Here is a 13,181-nt window from a genome sequence, read left to right as displayed (position 1 = left end):
GAATCCATCCCACTCTGCTCAGAATGCTGCACACATCTGAGCATCAGCAGTGTGAGTAGACAGTAGTAGCAAGAGGAGGAGGAGGAGATCAGTGAGGAGCTTCAGGTCCCTGCTGCTCTCCACACCTCCAAACAGGTCATTTTCTTCTGAGGCTGTAGTTAATGGAAACACCAGGTCGCTGAAAACAACACTGATTAAGCTGTTTATTAGAGAATGATCATGATCCCATCATTTGATTGTTTTAACCAATACCAAATAACGGTCTTTCATAAACAGTGTATATATTTGGATGTCCAGGTGTGAAAGCAGCGAGGATAGATTACGTGATGATGTGATTTTGTCAAAGGCGACACGTAACAGCTGATTGCTACCTATTTGCAGCCTCGATGTAGTTTTCAGCGTTAGTCTCGGGATAAACAGCGACACCTGGTGGTAGATCTGCTTTAAAGCAGCTAAAGACGAACTGAAGCGCTGACACGCACTTTAAATACAACATGGACTCTGACGTTAGCGCGTGTTGCAGGAACAGACCAGTTTAGATAATGAAGCTGGGACAGACTCCAACACCATCCAGTAAAGATAAATCAGTCAAAAAAAAAGTTAAAATAAAGCTTACCTGATAATTTTTATTGTTTGGCTGCTCTATGCTTTCAGAATTTAGAACATTAACAGATCCTTTTCCTTCCACCCCTCTGATCCCATTCTTGGTTTCATCTGTCCAAACCATTTTAAACATCTACCAGTATGAGTGCCACCACAGAGGTAACCAGAGCAGGTAAGAATGTTTGACTTCATACTATTTTGAGGATTTTTTTTTCTTCATTCTTTAAAATCAGATCTAACCTTTAAAATCCCAAAGCCACCATCATTGTGTGATTTGTTTAAACCACTGCACCAACATACGAAGTTTAAGAACAAACCTAGAAAACCTCAATCTTTCATTAAATAAAGTGTAGCCTCTGGTCAGCCATCAGTTGGTTCTGACACAGATGCTGGAGGAGCTGATACCACACCTGTCAGTGATCAACATGCAGTTTGTTTTGCTGCTCCAGATTGTGCTCCAACAGTACCTTTAACCCCCCAGCCAATGCTTGACACCTGCATTTCACACCATTTTTGATCAATAACTCATAAGTTTTAACTGCCTGTGGCAGATTCATCTCTTGGACAAAGCCAAGAACCCTTCATCCATGAAGACCCCATTAACCAGTCCAGCCTGGAACCTCCTGAGAAATCCGCAGCAAAAAAAAATAAAAAATTCAAACCTGGATATTTAGTGTGAAGTGATCACACCTGTGCACAAATTAGGACTAATAAATCGTCAGAAACGTAGTAAAATAAGTACACAGCTTAATTGTCTTTTCAATTTTTATTCCATCTTTATTATAACAAGCACTTCAAAAAGGAAGCAAACAGAACCTGCAAAACAAAATATCAGCAGTGAATAAAAACCCAGCTTAAAATGTTGTGAGCAGTGGAGCTCTGCTACCTGATCATGCTTTCTCTGCTGCAGCCTCTTCATCTCCACCCTTGGTGTTACGTGTGTAGATCAGCTGGGCTCTGTGTTTGGACACAAGTTTGATCAAACCTGGGGAAGGAAAAATGGTTTAGAGACTGTACAAGTGTAGAAAGACTCCTGCTACAAATCACCTAGACAGTTTATGACAGAGGCTTTGATAAAGAATTAGGAGTGAAAACACTGCATCAACACAAAAACAATATCATGCATTCACAATAACAGCTCTCAAATTATACTGACTTGTTTAGAGGATATCATGTTTGGGCTTCCATAGTTTTTATTTCATTGCCAAGATCAAAATGTGAGATTGTAGCACATCACATTATTATTAGTTAATGTCTCAATAGCTGAACAATTCTAGTATAAGATTATAGTTCTTAAACTGTTAACACCATCTCCAAGCAAACAACTAACATTTTGCACATTAGTACCTGGTCCACAGTGTTTTGGGGGCTTAAGGAAAAAGACAGGTATGTCACCTTTGCCGAGCAGCTCCTGGAGGGCGTTTCTGGCCAGTGATCCGCGGATCTTCAGCCTCTCTGACACCACAGCCGGGGTGATGAGCTTGTAGTTGGGGACTTCTTTGTACAGTTTTTCATAGGTCGCCTTGTCGAAGAGCACCAGGTTGTTGAGCTTGTCCCTCACTTTTCCCTTGGACCACTTCTACTTGATATAAGGAAAAACATTTTTAAAACAATTCAAGTCTTAGTCCAATGTCTAAGGTGGATGGAGCCCTCCTGGAAGTGCCATTCTTAGAAGAACTAACACACCTTCTTCTTGGCTTTGCCTCCCGATTTGTTGACTGGATCCTTGTCCTTTTTGGACTTCCCCGTGTCCTTCTTCTTGTCTTGTTTGGGAGGCTAACAAAACACATCACATGTCGGACATAAGTGACGGGCACTAAATAAGCAGACCAGATTTTTGCAATAAGCAGATGACGTTTTGAAAAATGACCCGGCGTAACATGCAGAAGTCGGGGCCTTATACTTTATAGTCCGCTACAGCGTCTGCATTAAACATCGACTCTAAAGCAACAACACACACTTTGATATTTGAGGGTTTAAGTCCTGTACATATTGGCAAATGTATGTGACCTATTAAAAGGAACGGAGACAAAATAAAACAGGTCCATGTCTGTTGCCAGTGCTGTATGAAAGCATGGTGGAATTAGCCAACTAGCTAACAAACCAGAGGCCTCTAAACTGGTAATAATTTTCAATCTTTGCAAGATTATTACATCGTAACATTGATTTTCCACTGTCGTTAGGCTATCGATCTATCCGGACGTTAAACTTTGTGACAAAATAGAAGTTTTTTCTTATTTATTTGAATAAAACGTGTTACAAAAATGCTCACCATGTTTCCTCGTCAAGATGTCGGAGTGAAAGGAAGTCCACCCGTGCAAGAGTGCCTTAGACAACCTGTATATGCGGAAATTGCGGTGGAATATGGGAAATGTAGTGTTTACTCGGTTTACTCTATGGTTTTGAATTGTAATTTATCATAGACGTTTAGCGTGGTTTCAAAAACACTAAAAATTAATTCTAAATCAACAAAAACATTTTAAAATGTTCAAAAATTAGTTACCTAGATCAATATTGGTTTTCGGCACTTTTTGGTCATGTGACTTTTCCTCGCCAGAACCGGATGTTTGTTGACGCGAAGATGGTGATCTTCAGTGTGTATCTGGTGAACAAGGCTGGAGGTTTAATTTATCAATACGACAATTATGTCCCCAGGACCGAGGTTGAGAAAACGTTCAGTTATCCTTTAGATTTGGTGTTAAAGCATCACGATGAAAAGGTTATCGTATCGTTTGGACAGCGGGATGGAATCAAAGGTAATGTTATTAGCATAGCCTTAGCTCATTACTAGCAAATACAGCTAAACGCGAATGTCCTGCAATAAAACAGATACTAATATAGCAGTTGTATATGCCTAAATGTCCTATAAACACTTTATTCTCAGCCGGTTCCCTCTCGCATATTGCCACAAGCTTCTGGTTATTCTTTTAATTCACTGTCTGGTTTTGACAGACTCAGTACACTTTAGCTCTTTGTTTTAGTTTCTTCTCCCAAACTCGTTCCTATATTACAACTCGCAGGTCTCTTTCAGGTTCATGCCAAGACTTTGAGCATATTGCATTCGGTCAAAGTCCTCCTTCACTATTCAGTTGTTTTCGGACCGGTCCCACTGACCCCTGCTGCCATGTTGAACAGTAAAGGTTAAAGGTCACACCTTCTCACCTCCATTTACTATTTAGGAGTCAGTGTATAGTTGAGGTTCTGCATCTGTATTAAGGACAAACTTTATCACCAGTTACCTTTCAGTTCATGGTGAGTTGAAGTACACTGAACTTAGTAGAGACACATGAATTTTATTTTTCTTGACTACTGTTAAACTGTCGGGGTCATGGAGGGTGCCAGAGCCTATCCCAGCTGCATACGGGTCAAGGCACCCCTGGGCCAGCTCATCGCAAGCCCTATGTGAGCACTTGGAAGTTTGGTACCTTGCTCAAGGGTACTTTGGCAAATGTTGTGTTTAATTCACCACAGACTGGCTTTTTGGGGAGGGTTTATTTTTTAACTCTCACAATTCTGACCAGGTCATAATGCACATAAAATCCTTGTCTTCTTTTGCAGTGGGTCATGCACTTCTATCTATAAATGGAGTTGATGTGATGGGCAAGAACACAGCTGAAGGGAAGGACATCCTAGAATACCTAAAGGATCCCTCCAGTTATCCAGTGTCCATTCGATTTGGTCGGGCACGCCTTAGTTCTAACGAGAAGCTGATGCTGGCCTCCATGTTCCACTCGTAAGTGGTAATCTTCTGGTAATCAAGCAGTAACCCTGTTAATGAGTGTTACTGGTGTTTTATTGACATGATTTTGTGCATTTCACTGCCTTTCACAGGTTGTTTGCTATAGGTTCACAGTTGTCCCCTGAAGTTGGCAGTTCAGGGATCGAGATGCTGGAAACAGATGTCTTTAAGCTCCACTGCTTCCAGACTCTCACAGGTCGGCAGAATCCATCTGTTGACAGTTTTTTTTGTCAACGTTCTGCTTCTCACCTGCTGTTTTAAACGGGATTCGTCACAAATTTGTTCTGCCTTTCAGGGATAAAATTCATTGTTTTAGCAGACCCTCGTCAATCTGGAATTGATGCTCTCTTGAGGAAAGTTTATGAGATCTATTCAGATTTTGCCCTCAAAAACCCTTTCTACTCTCTGGAAATGCCAATCAGGTAAACCAAAGGTGACAAATTTCCACTGTTTGATTATATTCTGGTGTAACGTTAAATGTTGATTTTTATTTTAAGGTGCGAACTGTTTGATCAGAATCTGAAAAGCGCTCTGGAGATTGCAGAGAAAGCTGGCAACTTTGGGGCTGGATCCTGAACCAAAGTACCCTAAATTGTAAATACGTCATGATTTGTAAAAATGTGAAGAATTAAAGACACGTATGTACTTATTTTTGAGTATTGAATTATTCAGGTGACAACTGTCATCAACTGGAAAACCTTTCTCTCGCTATTAAAATAGACCTTGATGAGTCGATGCCATCATTAAATACTGTAAATAAAAGCACCTTTGAAACACTGAACAGCGTTCTACAGTTTGGTGGCATAAAACACTACAATCTAAAAAGCATGAACAGTTTGTGCGTCCAGGACGAAGTGGAATGATGTTTTAATCTGTTTTCTTGGACTCTCGGCCCATCTTTGTCTGGATGTTGCGCAGCAGGAAGAATCCCAGAGTACAGACGCCACAGACCACCTCCGCTACCCAGAAGGCCGTTTCCCAGCCATAGTACTTGGCGATGGTGCTGAACGGCAGCCCAGACAGAAAACCACCAACTGAAGAGAAAACAAGCAGAAGTTTTGGTCCAAACTTGAAGGGACAGAAAGAGGAATGTCCCCGTCCTGCAGCCGCAGGTTTAATATTTCATCTTCATCTGCAGGAGTCACGTTTATGTTTAATGATGTGTCAGAAATAAACCTCAGAGCACTCACTGTTGGCCATAAGAGCAACAATGGCGTGTGAGGTCCCACAGTAGTTGGACGGGGCACTTTCATTGGCTATAACTCCAAACAAGGCAATTGGTCCGTAGGAAGAGAAGCCAAACACAGCACCTAAGGTGAGTATCCACATCTGAACGTACAAACAGGAGAAACATCGTTGATGGGTCAAACACGGAGTTGTTCGTTTCAATTAGCTGTCGTGACAGAGCTACCTGTGAGCTGTGGGGTGTAACGGTAACTCTGAACAGGTACATGGACACAAACATTCCTGCCATCATGCAGATCAGGATGAAGTGACGAGGGCTCCCATAGAGTCGAAGGCCTTGCTGTACAAAAGGCAGAAATTGATTGAGCTGGTCCAAAATTGTCCCGTGGTGCTGGTGTTTTGAGACATTACAGTGGGGGCACTCACTCTGGCCACGGCCCTGTCAGACAGGAAACCAGCTGCGAGACTGCCAATCAGGCCCCCCACCTCCAGAGCGCTCATGTAGGAGCTGCCTGTAGAGAAGAACCAAGAGACTCACAGGAGGTACATGCAAAAAAAAACCTCTGCTCTACACGAAGCTTGCCTTCTCCATACCAGTAAGCATGGACTGGCCTTTGTCCTGGAAAAGAAAGAGCTGGCCCCAGTCAGTGCAAACCGTCTTCACCCCGAACACCACCAGGTAGGACAGCGAAAGCAGCCACAGATAAGGTGATAACAGGAACTCAGACAGGGTGCATTCGTCCCTGGAGGATCCTGGGGAAATTATTTGCCAATAATAATGAAAACATTTACAGTTGTATTGAAAGCGCCACCTCACAGAAGAATGGAATACAAACACAGTGAGTGGAAACACCTGCTTCACACCCGGACTTCCTCTAGCCTGTGTGTGTGTGAGCTGTAAACACACCTCACGTGAGGGCACAGAGTCCACCAAACTTTAGGCAAAACACCGAGGTTTATCCCTCTTATCACTCCCACCAAGCAGGTCTTATCCTGTATGGACTGACTGGCAAATGTACAGACTTTAATGGGAGCTGGTTCAAACAGTCTGACCTCCCAGTGAAATATGATGGGGTGTCTCCCTTATGAGCTCAGCAACACTCCGACATCAATTTCCTTTTCTGCTCTCAACTCAATTAATACAGCAACCACTGAAATAACATACCTTAAAAAACTGCTGCAAAGCAATAAAATCATTTTAAATAAATCCAGAGGTTATTACCTCCTTTGCTCTTCTTGGCTGCTGCCTCTATGTTTGGCAGGCCGACATCTTTAGGCTCGTTTTTGATGAGCAGCAGACAGATGAAAGAGGACAGCATGCACATTATTCCAGATGCTGACAGGATGGCCCTCCAGCTGTGACTCTGCACCAGCAGCGTGACAAGAATGGGGCCAAAGCTGCCGGCCAGATTCATGCTGCACGATAGAATGGCCCACCAAGTCCCAAACTGGGAGGGTTCAAACCACTGAGGGGAGAGGAGAGGAGAGGAGAGGAGAGGAGAGGAGAGGAGAGGAGAGGAGAGGAGAGGAGAGGAGAGGGGAGAAGAAGAGAGGAGGGGTGAGGGGAGAGGAGAGGAGGGGTGAGGGGAGAGGAGAGGAGGGGTGAGGGGAGAGGAGGGGAGGAGAGGGGAGGGGAGAGGAGGGGAGAAGAGGGGAGGGGAGGAGGAGGGGAAAAGAGGAGGAGAAGGAGGAGAGGGGAGGGGAGGGTAGGAGAGGAGTAGAGGGGAGGGGAGAGGAGAGGAGAGGAGAGAAAGGGAGTGGAGGGGAGTGGAGGAGAAGAGGGGAGGGGAGAGGAAGGTAGGAGATGAGGAGAGGAGAGGGGAGAGGAGGAGAGGAGAGAAAGGGAGGAGAGGAGAGGAGAGGAGAGGAGAGGGGGAGGGGGAGGGGAGGGGAGAGGAGAGGGGGAGGGGAGGGGAGAGGAGAGGGGGAGGGGAGGGGGGAGGAGGGGAGAGGAGGGGAGAAGAAGAGAGGAGGGGTGAGGGGAGAGGAGGGGTGAGGGGAGAGGAGGGGTGAGGGGAGAGGAGGGGAGGGGAGAGGAGGAGGAGGGGAAAAGAGGAGAGGGGAGGGTAGGAGAGGAGTAGAGGGGAGGGGAGAGGAGAGAAAGGGAGTGGAGGGGAGTGGAGGAGAAGAGGGGAGGGGAGAGGAAGGTAGGAGATGAGGAGAGGAGAGGGGAGAGGAGAGGAGGAGAGGAGAGAAAGGGAGTGGAGGAGAGGAGAGGAGAGGAGAGGAGAGGAGAGGAGAGGAGAGGAGAGGAGAGGAGAGGAGAGGAGAGGAGAGGAGAGAAACAACATCAACCAGTAGATGACAAACAGGAGAGATTAAATGAACTGGTATATCTACAGTAGGTCTCCTGCTACCGTTCTCTACTAGTGGTGGATCACACACTCATGCGTAAATGTGTTTTTTAGGGGTTGTGGAGGTAAAAATATTTCCAATATAAAAACTTTGGCTGCCGTATTAACTCAAACACAGATAAAGATGCTGCATCAAATTACAATGTTTATTAGACCATTTTAACTTAATGATTTCAAGTTAAAATGATTTTATTTCTATAATATCTGAAGATGCCGTCACAGACAGAGGTGTACCTTTCGCAGCACCCTTCCACAGGGGGGCCAGCCCAGACCCTGACCCAGACCATTGAGAAACCAGAGGCCAGAGAAGATGGCAACAGATGATGACCAGGAGAAGACTACATTGATGCCTCCCACCATGAACAGGCCAATGGAGAAGAGCCAGCGAGCGCTGATCTGGTCTGAGAGCACGCCGCTGATGAACTTGCTGATAGCATAGGCCAGAGACTGGCTGCTGGTGATCATTCCTGAACAAAAGGAAACAGAGTCCTAGGATAATCAGCACCAGAAAATCATGCCTGAGGAAATGTGCAGCTCAAATATTAGTAAAGAGAAAAGGGTCTTTAATTTATTACACAAGTCAAGTATTTTCCTTTTGAAAACATTTTAGGGTTATTAAAACATACATCCCTGATTGTAAATTCCGTGCCTTTAAGAAAAGATCAGATATATATTCAGAACACAAAAAGCAACGTACCCAGGTCATCTTTATCCAGCTTAATTTCTTGCATGACAGAGGGCATCACGAAGGAGAAAGTTTTCCTGTTAAAGTAGTAAAGAGTGTAGCCCACAAACATGGCCAGAAATATAGTTGCCCTGTAGTATCCATAACTCGCACTGGCCATGGCTGCAGACGTGCCCCTGTAAAATGCTTCTAAAAGTCGCGTTGCTGCAGCTTGTTCTGCGTGTGACAGCGACCTTTGCTTCTGGATCAACTAGTTGGTGAACTGGGAACGGCAGGAGGCGGAGATTATTGGTCAACCTCTGCATCAACATGTCAATCGCTCCATCGTGCACTATCGATGGAAATTGATTATTTTTCTTACACATCGACGATGAAAGTGAGTTCCTGGTCTCTTTATCTCCTGATTCTCCAGGCTTCGACGTGTGTGTTTGTTAATCTGTCAACGTTGTGAGGGACGTCTGTATAGTTTGTGTGGTCAATGATTGACTGGGGGGGGGGGACCGTCAATAATCACTGCAGTGTGTTTTTACCCGCAGTGATCCTCAGAACAAGCAGCTACAAGAACCCAGTCCGAAGCCGCGACAGTCGTGCAGTACCATCATATAACAAATCACGACAAGACGCAAAACACAAAAATAAATTACTAATAATAATCACGGGTCTCAGAGGGGCAAATCTAAATCTTACAGTTGCATTTGCCCAGTAATCTGCAGTGCGTAGCCTGTAACGTGAGTGCTAGGAAAGGATTTAATAGCAGCAAACCGTGATCCAGCCCCATCTATCTAAGAAAGCCACTTATGCGGCTCTTCTGCGGCGCACTGCCCTCCCACTCCAACGTTAACGGAAATGCAGTGACAAGACGCTTCTTCGTTGGTACGACCGGTTAGACGTACTATTTCGAAGTGCTGCCCCCACTGTTCGGGGACCATCATTACCACAAATCGACATCACTTTAACGCCGCTTGTAAAATGAGAGTTGGATAAAACCCTAAAACAAGGAAATCACGATTGACTTGAGCAAGTAATGAAATCATATTTTAATTTCAAATATATTTTAAGAAACAGGCTGTTACCTCCACTGGCGCCCCCCCCCCCCCCTCGGATGGCATGGCAACAGGCACCAAACGTTCTTCGTAGTAATTATGGAAGCTCGATGAATTTATGGTGCGAAGTTTAGTTTTAGCTGCCTTTAATATCTGTTAAAATCAACCTACAATAAGAATTTAGACCAAGCGACCTTCACTCTCTATAAGACCATGGTAAGACAAATCATTGCAAAACAGGGTGCTAAATATTATATATTTACCTGACAGTTATCGCAATTCCCGTATGCAGAGTTCGGTCTCCAGCTCCAGGTGTTCCAGGAACAGGCCTGCTCCCCGCTACCGGACACAGGCCGCATCTTCTCAGGTGGATGAAACCCTGTTTGGGAAGCCCAAACCGGTAGGTTTTTGTTCCATTTCATCTCGTCTTCTTAAATATAAACCGAGTTCAACAAGTCTAAAAGTAAATACAATAATTATTGTATTTACGTTTTCTTTAGCTTTAGACATTTAAATCCACTATATATTGGATACAAATATATTGTTTTCAAGTAAAAGTACAATATTTGTAGATTATAGGCTTTATTTTATTGATTTTCTGGTATCATTCTTCATTTGCGTAGTGCTTTTTAAAAAAAGCAAAGTGCGTGGTGGTGGTGGTGGTGGGGGGGGGGGGGGGGGGGGGGGGGGGTTTCCAATATATGAATTATTATATAAACACACACACAAATCTGAAACATACATTACAGACTATTTTGGACTATTTTGCAACAAGAAATTATTCTAACTGCCTCCAGGTTTCGACACAGCCAGACCAAGATGGAAAATCAGCTTCTAAAGTCAAGAATCATCTGGACAAAAAGAGAGACAGAGAGACCATCCAGATCGTCACTAAAGACCTGATCCGCACTCTCAGGTAGATTATGTCACCTGCACATCTGAATACCAAGAAATGTAAACAACCAAATTATATCAAAATCACCCAAATAACTGGATCAAAAACCATAATTATTGCAACACTGAAAAAAAATATGATGAATGCTCACTGTCGTAGGATCAAAGATCCCCCTGAAGAGTCGGTCATCTTGCCTTCAGTGGAGTTCAAGCGCATTGAATCCATGTCCCAAGTTCCAACGACAGAGGAGGTGGAGGCTCAGCGGGAGGCTCTTCAGAAGAAGAAGGAAGAAGAAAAAGTGGAAATTATGACAAAACACTAAATCCAAGGAGCATTAGCCTGCAGGTCCACACATCCACCTTCTGTTTTCTTCTTTAGAAAGCATCAGAGGAGATGAAGCGTCGTATCTTAGAGGTGGACCTGTCCCGTAAGAAGAGCGTACCTCTGACTGATCTGGAAAGAGAGGCCCAGGACCGGGCCCAGGGTGTTGTGGAGCGGGCCAACCTGCTGAAGATAGAGCAAGATGAGGAGATCAGAATGCTCAACACGGTGAGAAGGAGTTGCCAAGGATGACATTTCTAGCAGACACAATCTGGGTCTGTTAGCAGCTGCAGATGTTCAACAACACGATGCGTGCTTGTGGTTCCTCCAGCTGATTTTAGATGCACAGTGTCAGGCAACACGTGACGCTCAGATTCAGGAGAAGAAGCAGATTCAGGCCGAGCTGACGGAGGAAGAGAAGCGTTTGGATGCTGTGATGGAAACAGAACGCCTCAGAGTCTTGGAGGCTGACAAAAAGACTGACAAGCTGTGCAAAGAGCAGCGGATGAGGTGAAGAGGACAAACACAAACCATGTCGCCATGGTTTCTTATTTTAGGTTAGATATTATGTTCCTGTTAACACGTCTCATTTTAATTCCAGAGCGAAGCAGCAGATTTATGAGCAAATACAGAAACGTTTGGTGGACAAAATCATGCAGGAGGAGATTCAAAAGCTGGAGAGACAGCAAGAAGTGGAGAAGCAAGAGAAATCTTACCTTCAAGACCTGAAGGTGCATCCCATAAAGAGATCCCCACATCAGTACCTTTATAAACTAAATACAAACATGGGGGGTTGCAACCACCTGTCTGCTCCACTGATTCCTTCCTGTGTCCTTGCAGGTTCTGGAGAGGAAGAAGGAGGAACAACGGCACTTGCATGAGGAAAACCTGCGCATCAATACTGAGACCATCCTGACCAAGGAGCAGCGGAGGGAAGAGGAGAAGCTGCTTGATATGAGAGACATGGAATACATTAAAAAGAAATTGGTAAAACAAAATACACATGCAGACAGTCTGCAAGTAATACCAGAGTTCACTTAAATATCTGCCACCTCTGCAGGAGCAAGAGGCAGAATATGAAGCAGAGCAAAAACGAGTGAAGAAGGAGAAAGAGCTGGAGATCACCAGGCTGAGGGCTCAGCAGGAAAGAGCAAAGGACTACAAAGCAGAGCAGGTGTGAAAAAAGAGCAGTTGACTGCCGGCATCGTTTCAGAGTTTAAATTTACCAGCTGAAGATTCAAAGTTTGGTGCCATCGCATGTCTGCTCGCATGTCTAAGGATGAGCAGCGTGCACGGCGACACCAGGAGAGCGTGGGCCGAGAGTGGAGGAGGAAAGAGAAGGAGCTGGCTGCAAAGAAAGTGGAGGAGGAGGCAAAGCTGAAGGCAGCTCGCTTGGAGCAGGTCCGCTGCAAAGAGCACCTCCTGTCTATGGAGGCTGGTCGGGAGAAAGCGGAGTTTGAGAGGATTCTAAAGTGAGAAAGCGATTCATTTTCCTTAGAATTAAAAATGAGGCAGCTTAAGTAAATGACATTTTGAAAAATCACTTTTGGATCTCCACCAGGGTTTGTTTGAGTCCTTAAAAAGCTAAAATGATGCTCAAAAGGTTGTAACATCTTTTTACTGGATTTCTCCATCAATGACAATCAATTTGGTTCTTCTGCTTGTTCCACAGGGTTGAACAGGAAGCTGTGATCAAACGTCAGGAGCAGGAGGAGAAGCAGCGGCAGAGAGCTCTAGGGTATGCAAACTCCATCCGCCATCAGATAAAGGAACAAAAGAGCTGTGCAGCAGCCAGGCGCAAGCAGAGTTTCCAGGAAGGATGTGAGCTGACCCAGAAGGAGCAGCAGAGACGTCTGCTGCTCAGCGAGATCAGAGAGAAGAAGCTGCAGGAGCTCAGGTAAGAACATCAGCATCTTCTCTCTGAGCGTGTGTGCAGCTGAAGTCAGCGTGTGCTTTTGGCCATGCAGGGCTGCAGGACTGCCCGAGATATACTGCAGTCAAGTGGAAAGAAAAGCCTGTACCAACGTGCAGTGACTTGCTGGGAGGAGGCTCTTTATCTCATTAAAACACGTTTAAGAAGAAAACAACTAATGCTTGCATAGCGCATAAAAATGGTGGTTCTGGTACATAAAGGTAATTTGTTCTTTGTTTTCAACTGAACATCAAAAAACATTCACAACACCCCAACAGGAACCATGAATTCATAAATACAGATAAAGGAAATGCGCATGCTGATTTAAACTATGCACTTAATACTATAACTATACTACATCATGTGAGTTTCAACTCTTGGATTCTGATTTAAATCTGAATAAAGATGAAAACACACTGCAGTAAAAGTGTCTTTCTTCAAATT

General features: G+C 44.5%; 4 protein-coding genes across 5 annotated transcripts; 2 read left to right on the top strand and 2 right to left on the bottom strand.

Annotated features, from left to right (window-relative positions):
• Positions 1–1,354: 1,354 nt before the first annotated feature.
• rps25 (ribosomal protein S25) lies at positions 1,355–2,946 on the bottom strand. The gene is made up of 5 exons (XM_003968278.3): positions 2,876–2,946; positions 2,290–2,379; positions 1,999–2,182; positions 1,490–1,588; positions 1,355–1,419 (listed from the first exon to the last, which is right to left on the bottom strand). The coding sequence occupies exons 1-4, from the start codon at positions 2,876–2,878 to the stop codon at positions 1,494–1,496; spliced, it is 372 nt and encodes a 123-aa protein (XP_003968327.1). The 5' UTR covers positions 2,879–2,946; the 3' UTR covers positions 1,355–1,419; positions 1,490–1,493.
• A 196-nt stretch (positions 2,947–3,142) lies between these two features.
• On the top strand, positions 3,143–4,989 carry trappc4 (trafficking protein particle complex subunit 4). Its single transcript, XM_003968277.3, has 5 exons — positions 3,143–3,359; positions 4,162–4,336; positions 4,435–4,538; positions 4,638–4,764; positions 4,840–4,989. Exons 1-5 carry the CDS (start codon positions 3,167–3,169, stop codon positions 4,916–4,918), a joined length of 678 nt encoding a protein of 225 aa, XP_003968326.2. The 5' UTR covers positions 3,143–3,166; the 3' UTR covers positions 4,919–4,989.
• Positions 4,990–5,177: 188 nt separating this feature from the next.
• Positions 5,178–9,359, bottom strand: slc37a4a (solute carrier family 37 member 4a). 2 transcript variants are annotated; one of them, XM_003968275.3, is made up of 9 exons: positions 8,928–9,343; positions 8,579–8,828; positions 8,116–8,348; positions 6,750–6,993; positions 6,122–6,280; positions 5,954–6,039; positions 5,754–5,867; positions 5,533–5,671; positions 5,178–5,376 (listed from the first exon to the last, which is right to left on the bottom strand). In XM_003968275.3, the coding sequence occupies exons 2-9, from the start codon at positions 8,724–8,726 to the stop codon at positions 5,210–5,212; spliced, it is 1,290 nt and encodes a 429-aa protein (XP_003968324.2). In that variant the 5' UTR covers positions 8,727–8,828; positions 8,928–9,343; the 3' UTR covers positions 5,178–5,209. The 2 variants fall into 2 exon arrangements, with proteins under 2 accessions (XP_003968324.2, XP_029699414.1); XM_029843554.1 differs by having other exon boundaries at positions 8,579–9,359.
• A 106-nt stretch (positions 9,360–9,465) lies between these two features.
• cfap45 (cilia and flagella associated protein 45) lies at positions 9,466–13,145 on the top strand. The gene is made up of 12 exons (XM_003968298.3): positions 9,466–9,825; positions 9,902–10,009; positions 10,407–10,525; positions 10,664–10,802; positions 10,883–11,053; positions 11,157–11,335; positions 11,427–11,556; positions 11,666–11,812; positions 11,886–11,999; positions 12,104–12,297; positions 12,498–12,722; positions 12,793–13,145. Exons 1-12 carry the CDS (start codon positions 9,823–9,825, stop codon positions 12,857–12,859), a joined length of 1,596 nt encoding a protein of 531 aa, XP_003968347.3. The 5' UTR covers positions 9,466–9,822; the 3' UTR covers positions 12,860–13,145.
• The last annotated feature ends 36 nt before the right edge of the window (positions 13,146–13,181 follow it).

This window comes from Takifugu rubripes, chromosome 11, assembly GCF_901000725.2.
Source record: "Takifugu rubripes chromosome 11, fTakRub1.2, whole genome shotgun sequence".
In the NCBI taxonomy this organism is placed as follows: Eukaryota; Metazoa; Chordata; class Actinopteri; order Tetraodontiformes; family Tetraodontidae; genus Takifugu; species Takifugu rubripes.
Note: the sequence above shows the minus strand (reverse complement) of the source record. Positions and strands in the feature narration are given on the sequence as shown.